Raw genomic sequence first — 18,438 nt, forward strand, 5'->3', positions numbered from 1 at the left:
AGGCCTGCACCAACTCCACCAGTCCCTTGGGGGGTATTACTGCGTCCTTGCTATGTGCCAAGCAAGGCTGTGAACCAGGAACACAGAGGCAAACAAGATCCGAGACACAAATTCGGCCTCCCAGATCTCCCTCTGGAACACGGGGGCAGATGTGCAGATGCTGACTAAATGGGGTGATTGGGGCTATACTGGCTTCTGTGAGGGTCACCGGGGAGGGCCTGATCTGGTTGGGGAAGTGGGCAGGGTGGCATTTCAGCTGAATCTTGAAGGGTTTGTAGGAATTTACTAGGTAGGGAAGGGCATTGGGGTGGAGGCTAAAGGGGAAGCATGAAACCTGCAAACGTAGAAGGGTCTGATGTCGTTTGGGCTGAAGGTCAGGTGGAGTAGGGAGGAAGGAAGCAGAGGTGAGGGAGGAAGAGAAGGTCAGAGAGAGGACCAAAGTAGCCAGCAAAATTGGTAAGAGGAGTGTGGGGTCAGGAAGGTCTTCGAATGCAGAGTGAAAAGTGGAATGGTGCAGGCAGGTGGGAGCCTGCAAGGGTCTTAAGCAAAGGAGTAGTGGCTCAGATGAAGGGGCACCAGGGCATTTCCAGAGGGCTGTGACAGGAAGCCAGCCTTTCCCACTCCATGTGGGCATGAGATCTGGGGAGCCCCAAGGCAACAGAATCCGTCGCATCCTTTTCCCCCATCCCTGACCATCCTCTGTGCCCAGCACTCACAGAACTACTCAGCCAACCTTTCTTTGCCCAGCTGTCCTCTGACCCCCGCCCATGCATGTGCCTGCGTGCCCGCCTTCTGGTCCTGGGCTGTTGGTGGGGCCACAACCTGGAACTCTGATCTCCAGGCCAGGCCAAGGATTGGCCTTCCCATCTCAAGTGCTGCTTTTTTTTTTTAATATTTATTTTTATTTATCTGTTTGGTTGTACTGAATCATAGTTGTGGGATGGGAACTCTTAGTTGTGGCACATGAGATCTAGCTCCCTGACCAGGGACTGAACCCAGGCCCCTGCATTGGGAACATGGAATGCACTGGGCCACCAGGAAGTCCCTCAAGAAGTGCTTCTGACCCGGGAGGCCTTGTATGGCCTATTGCAGCCAGACCCTTGCTTGGCTTCATGAGAGGTAAAGGTTTCTGGTTGCCAGGGTTCTCTGACCCTCCTCCATGAAAAACTGTAGCTCCATTCAGGATGCCTCCCACCCCAGCCCAGGCCCCATCCCTGGCCCAGCTCTCACAGCTCAGGGCACAGACCCAAGGCCAGGGTTCCCACAAGACGCTGTACCCACCGGCCCTGGAATCACATGAGTGGTAGCCTGGATTTACAATGGGTTGGGGGTGAGGATTAGAGAGGGTGGATTATTTTCTTCCTATTTTTATTTCCGCCCCCCCTTTTTTTTTGCTGTTTCATAAAGGACAGATATGCTCCCAGAAAATTCAGACAGTATAGAAATAGGTGCCAAAGAAACTTAAAATCCCTCAAATAATTCTACCCAAGGAAAACTATTGTCAATCATTTGGTGAATAGCTTTCCAGATCTTGATGTATCTCTATGAATAATCAGATATAGAGATAATTCTGCATATAAGGGATTATGGTTTTGCATATAAGAGATTACACTGTTTTGCCATCCACTTTTTCTCCATGAATAATATGTTATGAAGATCTTTGCATGTCAGTTCTTTTAAAAGAAGAACTTTTCCTTTTCGTGGCTGCATGCTATTCCAGTGTATTAATAGTAACAGGATTATAATGTAGATGTGTAATTTATTTGACCAGTTTTTTAAAGTATTTATTTATTTATGTGGCTGCACTCAGTCTTAGCTGTGGCATGTGGGATCTAGTTCCCTGACCAGGGGTCAAATCTGGGGCCCCTGCGTTGGGAGTCTTAGCCACTGGACCTCTCTTGGGAAGTCTCTATTTGACCAGTTCTTGAAGGGTTTCTTTAGGGTCTCTGCTTGGAATCTCTTAGTCCTGAGTCCCCTGCAGTAAATGAGTCCACGTAAATAAATCCTCTGATTTTGTAGAGCTGGTTTCCAGGATCAGGAGTGGGACTTAGGCTGGCAACTCTGGCTGACTGAATTCAGCTGACATTTACGAGTCCTCCTCCATATGAGTCACTGTGTGAGGCAGTTCAGGGTGCATCTGTGCAGACAGGGCACAGCGCAGCCCTCCTGCTGCTTTGCACCTTGAAGAGGGAGGAAGTGCCAGGGAGGCTCCTGGGAGCCCGGGTCCCAGGACCTGACTTTTTCAGTCCCCTCCTCACAAAGCTGTGAGAGCGTGAAAGTGAAAGTGGCTCAGTCATGTCTGACTCTCTGAGACCCCATGGACTATACAGTCCATGGAATTCTCCACTAATAGTGGAGTGGGTAGCCTTTCCCTTCTCCAGGGGATCTTCCCAATCCAGGGATCGAACCCAGGTCTCCAGCATTGCAGGCGGATTCCTTACCAGCTGAGCCACAAGGGAAGCGCTATGAGAGCATGCCTCACCTCATTCAGGAATGCAGATGGGCAAAAAAAATGGGACACATTTGTTTTTACCAACCTCTGACTGAGCTTTACCATTTTCTTCTGTTATAAATACAGGTTACAAATCACAGTAGCATTACCGACCCCTGTGACTTTTTCGAAATGAAAACCATGGATTCTTCTTCATATCGTGTTATGGTTGTTGTCCATACTTTGACATGCCATTCATGCTCATCGCTAATTCACATTGCCAGTGACCAGGCAATTCCTGCTGCATCTCATTATTTCATGTGTTAACAAAAAAACACATGTATTTTTAAATCAAAATTTAAAAAAAATTTATTTTGGTAACTGTCTCATTATAATTGGTTTCATTCATAATTTCTACATATATTATTCAAAGTATTTAAAAACCTTATTCTGAGAAGGAGTTTATCCTTGCCTTCACAGGACTGCCGAAAGAGTTCATGATTTAAATAAAAAGGATGAGCACTGCAGACCAGGAAGTCTCTTAGGGGCCTCCTTGCTCTAACGTGTGTTCTTTCTGGTACCCCTCAACAGCCTTCTACCAGTCATCCCCTTAATAGGGAACCTAAGCAAACACCCACTGTCTCCCAGACACTGAGGGCAGTGAAAGCTATTGGTCCCGCTATTGATTGAGCACCTAATGTGTGCAGAACCATTGACAGGCATCTCATAGAATGTGGGAGAGAGATGGTTCCCAACCTTGGTGAGACCCTGGCTTGATGGAGGAGGCAGGGCCCCCACCTCTAGGGAGCCCCCAGTGTGCTCAGGGCCACTCGGACCCCTGCCTTGGCAGAGGAAACTGAGCCCTTAGTTGACTTCACTGAGAAAGATTGCAAGGTCTGCATCAGAGAGGCCATCTCTCCCAGTCTCATGGCTGTGGCTGCTAGTTTGGACCTGAGGAAGGGCGTTCAGAGGAGAGCGTAAGGGGTTGATGCCAAGTCCCAGTCCCTCCAGTGAGACAGGCCTGTCCCTGCTGGAGGCCAGCACTGACCCCTTTCCTCCTGCCCTGTCTCTTGCTCAGATACCATCTGGCTACACATCCGGTCGGAGGGTCAGTGGACCAACAGGTTGTTTGAGTCCTTCAAGAAATCAGACCCAGTGTTATGTGGTCCCAAGAGGCTCTCAAGGAGCTTGGAGATGAAGAGGAGTCAGAAGAAGCCCCGGGTAAGTGACCGAAGGGGAGAAAGGGTCCACCATGGTGACAAACCCATGGGGACCAAGTTGCCTTTGTAGCTGGCAAGCCCTGAGCAGTTGTGAACACTGGCTGGGACTGCACAGAAGGTAGGTCAATTCAGAATGTGTGGTCCAAGAGCCTCCCTGAAGCTGGACCACACCTGATCCTTCCTGGTCCAGTGTGCTCCGTTAGAAGGCAGGGGACAAGGCAAAGAGGGAGAAATTGAGATGAGAAAAATCCATGTCTACTTCTCTGCTCTAATACTTTCTAACTGTATGGACTTGGGCACACCCTTTAGCCTTACTAGCCTCAAGTTGTTCACCTATGAAATAGAGGTGGTTCCTGTCCTTGGCTCTCCTTTCTAACATGATTGTTTTAAGGACCCATGGAATGTATGCATGTAAAGTATTGCATGAACTGGGCAGCGTGGTCCAAGTGGACCATTCATTATCCCCATCAGCACTACCACCCCCGCCATCATCATCACCACCACGAGTTTAACTATCTTTTGAGCCCTGATGAAACCCATACAATTGACAAGCTGCCATTGGATACAGGCTCTGAGAGGTTTGGGAGGAATGCAGAAAGATCAGAGCAGCACTTGAAGAAGCAGGAATCAATGTAGAAGGCTGAGGGTGTCTGAACACTAGTAGGCTGAGCCACCAGGCCTGGAATCAGGTTAATACGTGGAAACCCTGCTGAAGGTCAAAGGAAGAGATTCCCCCAGGCCTGACCCAGCCCTGCCTTGCCCTTGTGGAATATAAAGTCCAGAGAAGAAAACCACGTGGAATCCTGCCTGGCCAGACCAGAGGGCCCTTCTAGAACAGTGCCAAGAGCAGAACTTGGGGAAATGGAGAGGTAGGTAGAAACAGACAGGGTGTTCTTTCCTGTTAATCAGGGGAAATCTGCAGGAGGAAGCTGATTTTCAAAATCAGGCGAGTCCTGGCACGCTGAGAATTGGTGGGCAAATATACTAAAAGCTGTGTTTCCTTGGGGTCTTAGGCACCACTGCCAAAGAGTAAATTGGCACAGACTCTCTGGCGGACAGTCTGGCTATATGTGTCTGCATTTTAAATATCTAAACACAGTGACTTAAAAGTGAAAGTGTTGGTTGCTCAATCGGATCTGACTCTTTGTGACCCCGTGTACTGCAGCCCACCAGGCTCCTCTGTCCTTGGAATTCTCCAGGCCAGAATACTAGAGTGGGTAGACATTCACTTCGCCAGGGGCTCTTCCCCACCCAGGGATGGAACCTGGGTCTCCCGCATTGCAGGCAGATTCTTTACCATCTGAGCTACCAGGGAAGCCTTCCTACCCAGGCTTAGTAATACCATTTTTAGGAGTTTAATCCTAAAAAGCTATTTGGACATGTATGCAAGCTCCTTAACCACTTCATTCCTTCATTCACTTAGCAAATATTTAGGGCTTCCCTGGTAGCTCAACTGGTAAAGAATCCACCTACAATGCAGGAGACCTCAGTTTGATCCCTGGATCGGGAAGTTCTCCTGGAGAAGGGAAAGGCTACCCACTCCAGTATTCTGGCCTGGAGAATTCCATGGACTCCATGGGGTTGCAAAGAGTCAGACACGACTGAGCAGCTTTCACTTCACTTATTGAGCGCAGGATCTACTGTTTTCCAAGTACTATCCTAAATGCTGGAGATTCATCAATAAGCAAAATACCCATTGTCACTGCTTCCAGTCTGGAGGGGGTGGTGGACAGTACATTACACAATAGATGCATAATGTGTCGCATGGTAATAAAGGCCGTGAAGAAAATAAGTCCGAGTCAAGAGAAAGAGCTGTTTTATACACCATGGTTGTTAACAGTAATGAGAAAATGAGTATAATCAAAATGCCCAACAATAGGGAAGCAGTTTAAAAAATTACCAATCACCCTTCTAATGGAAGAGTAAGTTGCCTAAAAAAGATTATGTAAATTTGTATGCATTAGGATGTAAAGCTAGCCAAGATGTAGTAAGTGGGAAACGCCGAGTTACAAAGCAGTATGTTCTGTTTATGTAAAAGCGTGTGTGTGTAAGTCTGGAAGGACAGAGAAAATGGTTAGAGAAGTTGTGTTTCTGATTCAGGGTGCTTTTTTACTTTATCCTTTAAAATTCTGTAGTTTCTGAGTTTTAAAAAAAATTGTATTGATTTATGATTTATTATTTAAAAAATTTTTTATTTTTACTTTATTTTGCTTTACAATACTGTATTGGTTTTGCCATACATTGACATAAATCTGCCACGGGTGTACATGAGTTCCCAATCCTGAAATCCCTTCCCATCTCCCACCCCATATCATCTCTCTGGATCATCCCCGTGCACCAGCCCCAAGCATCCTGTATCCTGTATCGAACATAGACTGGAGATTCGTATCTTACCTGATAGTATACATGTTTCAATGCCATTCTCCCAAATCATCCCACCCTCTCCCTCTGCCAGAGTCTAAAAGTCCGTTCTATACATCTGTATCTCTTTTGCTATCTCGCATAGAGAGTTATCATTACCATCTTTCTAAATTCCATATATATGTGTTAGTATACTGTATAGGAAGTCTATTTAAATCATAAATCATATATATGTTATATATGTGTTATATACTGTATTGTATACTAACACATATATATGATTTATGATTTAAATAGACTTCCTAGTACCTCAAACAGTAGAGAATCTGCCTGCCATGCAGGAGACCAGGGTTTGATTCCTGAGTTGGGAAGTTCCTCTGGAGAAGGGAATGGCAATCCACTCCAGTATTCTTGCCTGGAGAATTCCATGGACAGAGAAGCCTGGTGGGTTACAGTCCATGGGGTCGCAAAGAGTCGGACACGAGAGTGACTAACACACACATGACTTAAATAATAAAGCAATATTTGTTTTGAAACCAAGCAGGACTTGCAGCGCCAGCCCATCGATTTCGGAGCCTCAGCACAGGATGCAGTAGCCTCCAACAAGGAGGTGATTGTGGAGCTGACATCCTACCGGCCGCGGGGAGCTCCATGGCAGGGACACGAAGGCCTGGTGAACACGGGGACAAAGGACAGGACTCAGGCACAGAGGGAAGCTACAGCCCAGGACCCGGCCCTGGTAAGGCTGAAGAAGCTGGGGCTGGAGGTTGGAGAGCCAAAGATTTTTCTCCCAGGAATGGCGGGTGGGTCCTTGGAACCTGGAAGAGAGGGCCACAGTCAGGAGGGACCCCACGCCTCATGGTGTTTCTGCAGCCTCTCACCTGTATGGCAGGCACCTTTGTAACTTTTACCATATTTACTTCCCATAGGTAATATTTCCCACTGAGTATTTCTTCTTACATCCCAACATTACTTTAAACTTAATTGTATTTTAAAAGTTCTCTTTAGATTAGCATGTTTAATGGAAAATAAATGTCATGTGCCATAGAAAAAGATAAGTCTAAAAGCAAAAACAATGTTATTAAATTCTTGCCAGATGTTTCTGCCTGTTAAATGAGGCTTTGAGCCTGAAGCTGCTCTCTTCGGCTTGTTCCTTCTCTGTCTCTGTCATGCTCTCCATTTCTTTCTTTCTCACTTTGTTAAAAGGAAAAAAAAAGAAGAGGGAATAGTAAGTGTTAGAAGTTAAGAGGATATAATAACCATCTTGTAAGGCTTTCTCCTTGCAATAGGAAGGATTTTTTAAAAACTGTCAGAGGAGTAGTCCTCTCACAGTGCACCTCCTAAAATAACCATCACGTAGTTATGTAGTGCAAGGCCAGCACCGTGCAGGACACAAAATTCAGTTGCCGCTGGATGAAGGAGAGACGTGGTGTGACGTGGTGAGCGCAGGACAGGCAGACAGGGACCCAGGTTCCACCCCAGCTCTATGGGAACTTGAGTGAGTCATTGTCACACTCCCAGATTCAGCTGCTCTTCTGTGAAAGGAGGGGTTTGCCTGGATGACTGTGAAGGTGACTCCTAACCAGAGAGAAGCTCTCACAGGCCTCTGAAGCCCTTTTGCGGGTCTGTTTTCTTCATCTTCAGGAAGGAAGCACATGAACCTCAGGGACTCTGGCCTACCTGTGCTCAGGGCTGGAGGAGTCAGGCAGAGTAGACAGAGGAGGCTGCTCCCTGTCCTCAGGTGGCTCCCCATCAGTGAGCCCAGAGCAGGGTCCCCAGGGCAGGGGTGAGCTGTGAGCCAGGCCAGCACCTGGTTTTTCTGCCCAGAGCCGCTGGGCAAAGACTCTAGGAAGGTGGCCACTCTAAGCCAGGTGCACACTGAGGGATGCGCAGGAATTTGCCAGCTGAGGAAAAGGAAAGTGTGTGCTCTAGGCACAGGGGAAGCATGTTCAAGGCCAGGGGTGTGTCTAGAAACATGAAAGCAAGCGGATGTAGCTGAGCCCACGAGGCAGGCTGGGCTGAGTGTTCTGTCACAGCTGAAGCTGACTTGTATTGGACCACAAGAGCGATGTTAAATTTTCGGGAATTTTGAGAGCCTTTTTTTTTAAAAAAAAATTGTTGTTATTATTTATTTTTTATTGTTGGGTATTCATTGCTTTGCTTGGGCTTTCTCTAGTTGCGCTGCCGGGACTTCTCATTGAAGTGGCTTCTCTTGTTGTGGAGCATGGGCTTACGGGCTCAGTAGTTCCAGCGTGCCAGCTCAGTAATTGGGGCTCAAGGGCTCTAGAGCATGAGGTGGGTCGGGGGGAGCCAGTTATTAAAACCAGCCATTGGTGGGAGCCACGATGACAGCATTTACAGCAGAAATCTCGACACTAACGAGCAGGACTTTGGTTCTGGTGGTCCTTTCTTCTGAGGAGGCAGTTTACCAGCACATCACTGATGTTTTCCCTCAAAAGCACCCCATGCTCCTTGGAATGGTTTGCGGGGAAAAGGCAATCCCCTTTTTGTAAGGTTTCTCAGACTGCAAGGGCGAGTAAACCTCTGAGAAATGCCTGGCCCACCCACTCTCTCTGCTCTGTGCTCTGCAGGTCTGCGAGATGTCCTCTGAGAACCACCAGTTCTGTAACATCAAGGTGAGAGGTTCCGGGGGTGGCCGTGACCAAAACCGCTGCCCCAAGCAGAGGAAGCAAAGCCTCTGCCCACGGGGAGGGCTTGCTGGGGCGCTCAGTTCCTGGGCTCTTCAGTCCCCACAGCCTGACTGCTAGGTCTCCAGATAATGGGAATCAGATCCCTGCCCACCCTCGCAGGGTACACGGCTGTGCTGGTTGGACCCTGCTCTCACCACATCTGCACGTGGGAGTTCTAGGGTGCCCCCAGACTCGAGCTCAGAGTGCAGTGTGTGAACAGTGCTCTGAGCAGGAGCCACTTACTCCTGGGTTCCAGCCCAGGAGGCAACTGCCTACATATACAGGGGGTCTAATGTGTTGGGGCCCATTTCCCACCCCCCCACACCTCCCGCCCCTCTCTTCTAACCCCTTCTGTGTGCAGTGCTACATCGATGGCCCTTATGGGACCCCCACTCGCAGGATCTTTGCCTCCGAGCATGCTGTGCTCATTGGTGCAGGCATTGGCATCACGCCCTTTGCCTCCATCCTGCAGAGCATCTTATACAGGTGGGTGGGCAGGCTGTGGTCCTACCTGTATCCTGGGGCAGAATCCTGAGAGATGCCCGCCCCTCCCCGCTCCCTTGTTACCTGTCTCCATCTCCCGTTTGACCTCTTTTCCTCTTCTATTCCTCCTCCTGCTCTTTTTTTTGGGTCTCATCCCTCCCCCTCCTCATGGGCTCATCCCTCCCCCTGCCACCCCACCCTCCCTCCCTGTCCCCTGCACTGTTCTCTGGGGTCCTGAGAAATCTCATACTCACCCCAAACTCAAAATCCCCTCCCCTCAGACACCAGAAGAGAAAGCACGTTTGTCCCAATTGCCAGCACTCCTGGATGGATAGTGCTCAGGACGAGGACATGAAACTCCACAAGGTGAGTGAGCATTGCCTCCTACAGGCAGGACTCCAGAGCTTCTCCCCAGACACCAGAGCTAGTTCCTGCCCGCCACCGCCCCCGCCCCACCAAGGCAGGCATGTCATTAGAGAACACAGAGCCTGAAGGTCAGGCAGCCGGGATGCAGTCACAGCCATGATGCTTGCTAGCTGTGACCTGATGGTGGTTTTAAAAATGAAAATGTTCGCCATTTGAAAATTCATTGTTCTGTGTAAGCCACTTAAAAGAGTTTCTTTAAAAAAGAGTTCTTCTGGCTTAATAAGCTTAAGAGCTCAGAACACTGCTTGCTGTGAGCAATAGATTATTAGAGAAAATCCTGACCTGGCAGTCTAGAACCCAAGTTCTGGTCCCATGCTGCTCTGTAGCCTCATTCTTCCCCTCTGTGAGCCTCGGTTTACACCCCCATCCCACTCCCCTCCCACCACCCCAGTTAAATGGGAATGATAGTGGACAGTGTGTGCTGTGCTAAAAGCAGGGTGGTCACATGAGCACAGATAAGAGTGAATGAGGTAACCCCCCACCCTGATCTGGGCCCTTCTCCCTAGGTGGACTTCATCTGGATTAACCGAGACCAGCAGTCTTTCGAGTGGTTTGTGAGCCTGCTGACCAAACTGGAGATGGACCAGGCGGAGGAGCCACAGGAGGGTAGGAGAGGTGGAGAATGACGGGGTGCGGGGGTGGGGAGTGGAGGGTCTCTGTAAGAAAGTGTTTATTCTATCAGAAATGTAGGGGAGAGGGAGCTGCTTTTTTCCCCCGATAAAACATCATAATTTGCGAAACTTAAGAGAGGGGCGAAAAAAAACCCATGAAGGATTTCCTTCTGATATTTTTGTCTTATTCACATTTTATAAAAATGCATAGCCTGTTTTCCCTGGTAGCTCGACTGATAAAGAATCCGCCTGCAATGCAGGAGACCTGGGTTCATTCCATGGGTTGGGAAGATCCCCTGGAGAAGGGAAAGACTACCCACTCCAGTATTCTGGCCTGGAGAATTCCATGGACTGTATAGTCCGTGGGGTCACAAAGAGTTGGACACAACTGAACGACTTTCACTTTCCACCCATTTCTCTTTTTTAAATGACATTTCTTTTTGTTCAAAATGAGCACTTATTAAAAAGTTAGATTCCCAGCCCTCATTCCAGACCTTCCAAATCAGATTCTCTGGAAGTAGGGCTAGAGAAGTTACATTTTAACATGCTTCTCAGATGATTCCTATTCACACTTCTTTAAAATTTTTTGAGGGATAATTTATGTACAGTTAGATTCATCAATTTAAGTGTCCAATAAATATAATGGCACTTTGACAAATGCGTCCAGTTGTATAACCTTACAAGCAGGGTGGTCACATGAGGGAGCCTAGGGAACACCGTCAAAACATGGACCATTTCTTTTACCCCCCAAAGCTCCCTTGTCTCACTCTGCATCAACACCCTCTCTCCAATTAACAGCCCTTGGGAACCAGCGATCTGCTTTCAGTCTCTATAGTTTTGCCTTTTCTAGAATTTCATAACAATGCATCTTTCAGTAAGTAGTTAATTCCTTTTTGTTGTTGAGAAGTGTTCCAGTTTGTGGACATACCACAATCTGTTTTTCCATTCAGTTGTTGGTGGATATTAGAGTTATTTCCACTTTTTAGCCATTTTTGACTATGAAAGTTTTTGTGTGGACATATGATTTCCATTTCTCTTGGGTCGATACTTAGAATTGGGATTGCTGGGTAGTATGGAATGTGCTCAGTTTTACTTTATAAGAAACTGTCAAATTGTTTTTCCCAAGTGGCTGTACATATTGTATCTCCATCAGTAATGGAGTTCCAGCTGCTCTACAACCTCATCAGCTACAGCCTTATTTGATGTTGGCAGTCTTTTTCATTTTAGCTCATCTAGTGGGTGTATAGGGGTGTCTCAATATGCTCTTTTTTGTCTGTTTTGTTTTTAATTTTTTGAAATTGGAGGGTAATTGCTTTCCAATGTTGTGTTCGTTTCTGCTGTACAACAGTGTGAATGAGCCATAAATATCCATATATCCCCTCCTTCTTGGGCCTCCCTTCCCTGCCCATCCCACCCCTCTAGGTTCAAAATACTTAAAAAAACTTTTTTAATTTATTTTTTATTTTAGGTTCAATATACTCTTAATTTGCATTTCCTTAATTACTAATAATGTTGAAGATATCTTCATGGTCTTGCTGTGCATGCCTTCTTTATAAAGTGTCTGTTCAAATATTTTGTTTGCTCTTTAAATCCAATGTTTTTCTTCTTTTTATTAAGCTCTGGGAGTCATTTATATATTCTGGAAACAGGTCCATAACCAGGTGTGCATTTTATAAATACAGTCTCCCAGTCTGTGGTTTGTCTTTTCATTTTCTTAAACTCTCTTTTGAAGAACAAAATTTTGAAATTTTAATGATGTCCAATTTATCAGATTTTTTTTTCTTGTAGAATTCATACGTTTTGTGTCTTATCTAAAATCTTTGCCTTACGTGAGGTCACAAGTATTTTCTTTTATGTTTTCTCCCAGGAGTTTTATAGTTTTAGCTCTTTATTTAGATTAGTTTTATAATGAGTTCAACAAGGTCCAGGATATAAGGTCAACATGCGAAAGTCAATTCTATTTTTATTTGTCGTTGTTGTTCAGTTACTCAGTCGTGTTCAACTCTTCGTGACCCCATGGACTGCTGCACGCCAGGCTTCCCTGTCCTTCACTGTCTCCTGGAGTTTGCTTAAACTCATGTCCATTGAGTCCATGATACTATCCAACCATCTCATCCTCTGATACCCCCTTCTCCTCCTGCCTTCAATCTTTCCCAGCATCAGGATCTTTTCCAACAACAAATAATTAGTATTTGAAAATCTTTAAAATAGTAAAAGCATGAAATGCTTATGGATAAACTTAGCAAAATACAAGCAAGGTCTGAACACTAAAAACTATAAAACATTTCCAAGAAATTTTTTAAATATATATTTCTTGTACTTGGAGTTTATTGAACTTCTCGGCCGTGTGGACTTAGAGTTTTCATCAAGTTTGGATCAATTTCAGCCATTCTTTCTTTGCATATTTTTTTCTGTCTCCCCTGCCCCTTCCTGTCACGTCAATTACACAGGTGTTATACTGATATCTCACAGGCTATTGGGAATCTGGTTGTTGGTTTTTTCCGCTCAGCCTATGCCGCATTTTAGATAGTTTCTATTGCTGTGGTTTCAAGTACATTTTTCTTCGGCAGTATAGTACAGTACAGTGCGGTGCTCAGTCCTGTCTGACGCTTTATGACCCCATGGACTATAGCCCTCCAGGCTCCCCTGTCCATGGGATTTTCCAGGCAAGAATACTGAAGTGGGTTGCCATTTCCTTCTCCAGGGGATCTTCCTGACCCAGGGATCGAATTGGATGTCTCTGGCGTCTCCTGCATCGGCAGGCAGATTCTTTACCACTGAGCCACCTGAGATCCTTCTAATTCTAGTAAAAGTCCCAGCAGGTTTTTAAAAGTAGGTTTCGAGAAGCTGATTCTCAAATTAATATGTAAAAACCAAAAGACCTAGAATAGCTATGCGTCCTAACCACTGTGTTTTTCATTTCTGTGATTGTGTTTTTCTTCCACAGAACTGGTATTTGGGTATCTTTTATGTCTCCTGCTGCTCTCCTCATCACGGCCCTTTGTTTTGTCTTTACATTCTCAAGCGTGTTTATAATACATGTTGTAACATCTTTGTCTAAGTCCATCATCTCTGACATTTCTGGATCTGTTTCTAATCACTAATTTTCTCCAGGTTATGAATTGTATTCTGGTTTTTTGCATGCTTGATAATTTGTTACTGGATGTCACGCATTGTGAATCATATGTTGTCCTATTCTGGATTTTGTGTATTTCTCTAAATAGTACTATACTGTGTTCTGGTATACAGTTACATTATTTAGGATGATTTGGATACTCTCAAGCCTTGCTTTTAACTTCTGTTAGGGTGAGTCCAGAGCAGCCTTTACTGTGGGTCTAATTCAGCCCCAGAGCTAAGGTGCTACATCTCTGAGGACTCATTCTACTGCCTTGTATATTACAAGCTCTCTGCATCCCTGATGGTGGAATGCAGATTATTCCCAGCTCTGTTTGAGCTCCAGGCACTGTGGCGCCTCTTGTTCCCTGGTAGCTTTCTTTCACGTGTGTAATAGACTAACACTCTGCGGAAGACTGAGGGGGAACTTGATGCAGTTTTCTAAAGTGAGTGAGTCCCCGTCCTCTTCCTCTTTCTCTTCTTCCTTTTCTCTCTCTGTTTGTCTGCGGGTGCCTTTCTTCTAGTTTTGTGCCTGGCACGGTCTAGCTTTCTTGGCCTCTCTGAACTCCAGTATCGGTCTCCTCAACTCAGTGAGGCTGACACCAGTCGGTCGTAAGGCACACTTCATTATTTCCTCTCTCAGCAAAGACAGTTCTGCACAACTTGTTGATCAGTGTCTGGAAACCATTGTTTTATATATCTTGCTCATATTTCTGGTTGTTCAAGGAGAGTGTTATGATTCCTTTTACTCAAATATGTTTTTTTAAATTTTTTTAAATTAATTATGTATTTGATTGTACTGGGTCTTAGCTGTGCATGGGGTCTTTTCTCTAGTTGTGGTAGGCAGGCTTCTCTTGTTGTGGAGCCCCAGCTCTAGAGTGTGCGGGCTCAGTAAACACGAGTGCAGGCTTAGTCACCCCACAGAATGCAGGATCTTAGTTCCTTGACCAGGGATCAAACCCACGTCCTCTGTACTGGAAGGCAGGTTTTTAACCACTGGACCACCAGGGAACTCGCTCCAATACTGATTTTTAATAGATGTAATCTGTAAGTAGAGATGAACATATATATTTATTTGTGGTGTGTGCTCAATATTTTTCCTGATGAGGTGGCAATCAAAAAGTTCAGAAAGTGGTCTAAGATAAAGACTATCTTGCTTGGCATGTACAGATTCTTCTGTGGATGGTCCTTTTTTTTATATGTTTGTTAAATTGGAGTGTTTAAAGTCCTCCTCCAGCCCCTACAGTCTCCCACCCAGCAAGTGTTGTACCCCACGTTTTTTACTGAGCACTGTATGATAACATGTTTCTCTGGGATACACAGTAGTCCTCTTGGGACATTTTTGTGGATACTGAGGTTTTGTACTGTACTTAAAGTTAATCTGTTAGTCATTATTTTGTTTTGTTATGCTTTACTTGTGGAAAATCTTATAGAAGAAGGAACATTTTTAGATATGTTTCTAACTTCAAGAGAATTGGTGAGGTTTTTTTATATTGTTGAGTTCACTGGAACTAGATATTACTTGGCTGTTTAATTATCACAGGGTTGCCATGAGTAAATTCAAAGTCCTATGATAAACATAGTTTATAAGCTCAAGTAATTAAACATAGTTTTCTACAAAAACATTCCAACACATGTAGTTTACTATAACAAACATCCAAAGCCTTAAAGCACAAGTCAACAGTCTTTGGAAGATGACAATTAAACCCTAGATGTTGCAGTAAAGCTTCTTGCCCTTTCTTGTAAATAATAATTAAAGCAAATATTTATATAGCATTGACTTTGTTCTAAATGCTTAAGTATTTTAATTCATAAGAAACTTACTTTTATGATGATAGCCTCAGGGGAAGTTTAGATTTAATTTAAATTTTCTGGTTGCTGGTATATAAATATTTACTGTTTGCTTCTTCCTAATCTATGTAAGCAAAGGGTAACAGTGAACCCACTGCTTTGCATTCTCAAAGTCACTTGAGTCAACAGCTTTGCTACCTCAAATTTTTTGCAAGGTTTCTTATTCATTGCAGCTGAAGCACATGGCCTCTGATTTCAACTTTAATTATATACCAAGGTTTGGGTTAAAGAATTTGTGGCTTATAATTTTTAATGTCTATAGCTTAAGCTTCAGTCATTTTGTTTGACTTGAATCTTCTACTCTAACCCCAAATAACTCTAGAACCTTGAGCACCTTGTTTTGCCTCTACTTCCTGATCTGAAAAATATGGATACTAAGTCCCTACCTCATAGGATTGTCATGAGGACTGGATGAGAGATCATCTGTATAGCACCTAGAACAGGGGCTGGAACTTAATACCTGCTCAGTAAAGTTAGCGGTAGCAGAAATAGTACTAAGATTAGTAGCAGCAGTAGTAGTAACTGCTCAATAAATTTGATATTAGAAGTAATAATAGTCATAGTAATTGCCCCATAAATTTAATAGTAGTAATGTATCAGTGCTGCTGCTGCTGCTGCTGCTGCTAAGTCACTTCAGTCGTGTCCAACTCTGTGTGACCCCATGGACGGCAGCCCACCAGGCTGCCCTGTCCCTGGGATTCTCCAGGCAAGAACGCTGGAGTGGGTTGCCATTTCCTTCTCCAATGCATGAAAGTGAAAAGTGAAAGTGAAGTCGCTTAGTCATGTCCGACTCTTAGCGACCCCATGGACTACAGCCTACCAGCCTCCTCCATCCATGGGATTTTCCAGACGAGAGTACTGGAGTGGGGTGCCATTGCCTTCTCCTAGTAGTATTTAATGACTTATCTAATGAATAGTACAGTTAATGGTTTGCCATAAATTATTCAACCATGCCCCTACTACGGAACATTTTATTTATGCCTAATTCTTTATTATCACAAGTAAAGCTGCAATTAATATACATGTGCACATAGATTTCCCACCCCCCTTTCTTTGGATGATTTCCTTAAGGGAGTGTCCCAGAAATGGGAAGACTGTCTTGAACACAAGTGTCTTGGAGAGAGTGAAGACCTCCACAGCACCTCCTTCTCCCTCCCACCCTGGTGTCTCCTCATCTCCTTTTTCACCCCCATGTGGGGGGTAGTGACTGTGCAGGAGGGGGAAGGATCAGGGTTCTTTCGGGTGGGCATCCCTTATGGTGCATCTCTTTCCCTCCTGCGCCACCAGCACTGTTCAAGTTCAGTGATGTGTGAAATACAGTGTGTCCCTCTTAGGGTCATTTGCATTAAATTTTTTAAATTGGAGTATAGTTGCTTTACAATATTGTGTTCGTTTCTACTGTATAGCAAAGTAAGTCAGCTATATGTGAACATATATCCCGTCTTTTTTGGATTTCTTTCCCATTTAGGTCCCCACAGAGCACTGGGTAGAGCTCCCTGAGCTGTACAGTAGCTTCTCATTCAGTTCAGTTCAGTTTAGTCGCTCAGTCGTGTCCGACTCTTTGCGACCCCATGAACCGCAGCACGCCAGGCCTCCCTGTCCATCACCAACTCCCGGAGTTCACTCAAACTCATGTCCATCGAGTCGGTGATACCATCCAGCCATCTCATCCTCTGTCATCCCCTCCTCCTCCTGCCCTCAATCTTTCCCAGCATCAGGGTCTTTTCAAATGAGTCAGCTCTTTGCATCAGGTGGCCAAAGTATTGGAGTTTCAGCTTCAACATCAGTCCTTCCAAAGAACACCCAGGACTGATCTCCTTTAGGATGGACTGGTTGGATCTCCTTGCAGTCCAAGGGACTCTCAAGAGTCTTCTCCAACACCACAGTTCAAATCTATTTTATACATAGTAGTGGATATATGTCAGAGAGCCTCCCAGGAGGCACTAGTGGTAAAGAACCCACCTGCCAGTGCAGGAGACATAAGAGACACAGGTTTGATCTCTGGGTCGGGAAGATTCCCTGGAGAAGGGAATGGTAACCCACTCCAGTATTCTTGCCTGAAGAATCCCACGGACAGAGGAGCCTGACAGGCTACAGTCCATAGGGTCGCAAGGAGTTGGACATGACTAAAGTGACTTAGTACGCATGCACACACTCAAATATGAGGTCTCGCTCCTGGGGTGGTTGTAAGGCTTACGTTGGACAGTGGCGATAAGGTAACTCGCGTATGCTGTGCCTAGGGCCTGCCCAGCTCAAGCAGCCCAAGGTGGCCATCTTTCCCTTCTGTGGTGTTGGTCAGACGGAGGTACTGGATGATCACGTTAGCTGATAATATTTGTATGAGCCCTGGGGCAGAGTGGCTGGCGTCCTGCCCTGTTCCCTGTCACAGGTGCTGGCCCCTCAGCCCTGCCCTCTGCTCCCACCATGTAGGCCGATTTCTGGAGCTGCACATGTACATGACCTCTGCGCTGAGCAAGAACGACATAAAGGCCATTGGTCTGCAGATGGCCCTCGACCTCCTGGCCAAGAAGGAGAAGAAGGATTCCATCACGGGCCTCCAGGCACGCACCCAGCCTGGGCGGCCTGATTGGAACAAGGTAAAGGCCGCCTGGAGTCCTGAAGCCTGCAGGGACTAGTGGGGCTGAGAGCCTAAGGCACTGGCTAGGGAGATTTGGGCCAAGCAGCCAGAGTCCAGCTAGGACCTCAGGGCTGGAATGGGAGGCAGGGTACCTACATTCTGGCTCCATCACTACCTCACTTTGTTCTACCACTAGCCTCTGTTTCCCCATCTGATCACAGAGGAAGTTAGTCCATAGGACCTCCAAGGCCCCTCCCAGCCTGCAAATACCCTGCAGACCAGAGTCCAAAGGCCCTAGTGGACAGAGTTCTGAGGAGATATCAGGCCTTATCCCAGTCTATTATATTCCTCAGATTGGTTTTATTATTATTTTTCCTCCCTGAGCACTTACCAACTGGGGTGTAGTGTTTGCCTGAAATGACCAGACTGTATTGCACTTCAAACTACTGTGGTGATCCATGTTTAGATGGTAAGAGCTGATGGGGAAGGGATGCCAGCAGGCCTTGAACTCCAAGAAAACTTTAGGCAAGGCAATTCTTAAGCGGAACCTGGGGTTAAAAATGGTCCTCCCTGAGGGAGAAAGCCTGACTTCAGGACAGAGGCATTTCAGTGGAGGCCTGTGAGCTGGCGTGAAGTTGGGGCATTGGAGATCAGTGTGCCTGCTGGACTCTGC

At 45.8% G+C, this 18,438-nt stretch overlaps 1 protein-coding gene across 19 annotated transcripts in view; it reads left to right on the forward strand.

Annotated features, from left to right (window-relative positions):
- NOX5 (NADPH oxidase 5) overlaps positions 1-18,438 on the forward strand; it is a 72,468-nt gene that overhangs the window by 44,409 nt on the left and 9,621 nt on the right. For 7 of the 19 annotated variants that reach the window (XR_011258076.1, XM_069595491.1, XM_069595495.1 and 4 more), the window contains exons 10-16: positions 3,510-3,652; positions 6,557-6,751; positions 8,604-8,648; positions 9,064-9,188; positions 9,467-9,551; positions 10,118-10,217; positions 17,618-17,784. Coding sequence is in view for 15 of the 19 variants with exons in the window: in XM_069595491.1 (XP_069451592.1) it covers positions 3,510-3,652; positions 6,557-6,751; positions 8,604-8,648; positions 9,064-9,188; positions 9,467-9,551; positions 10,118-10,217; positions 17,618-17,784 (860 nt within the window). In the remaining 4 variants the exon portion in view is untranslated. Of the gene's footprint in view, positions 1-3,509; positions 3,653-6,553; positions 6,752-8,603; positions 8,649-9,063; positions 9,189-9,466; positions 9,552-10,117; positions 10,218-17,617; positions 17,785-18,438 lie in introns of all 19 variants that reach the window. The other 12 variants (XM_069595506.1, XM_069595490.1, XM_069595494.1 and 9 more) reach the window with 5 other exon arrangements.

This window comes from Ovis canadensis, chromosome 7 (assembly GCF_042477335.2).
Source record: "Ovis canadensis isolate MfBH-ARS-UI-01 breed Bighorn chromosome 7, ARS-UI_OviCan_v2, whole genome shotgun sequence".
In the NCBI taxonomy this organism is placed as follows: Eukaryota; Metazoa; Chordata; class Mammalia; order Artiodactyla; family Bovidae; genus Ovis; species Ovis canadensis.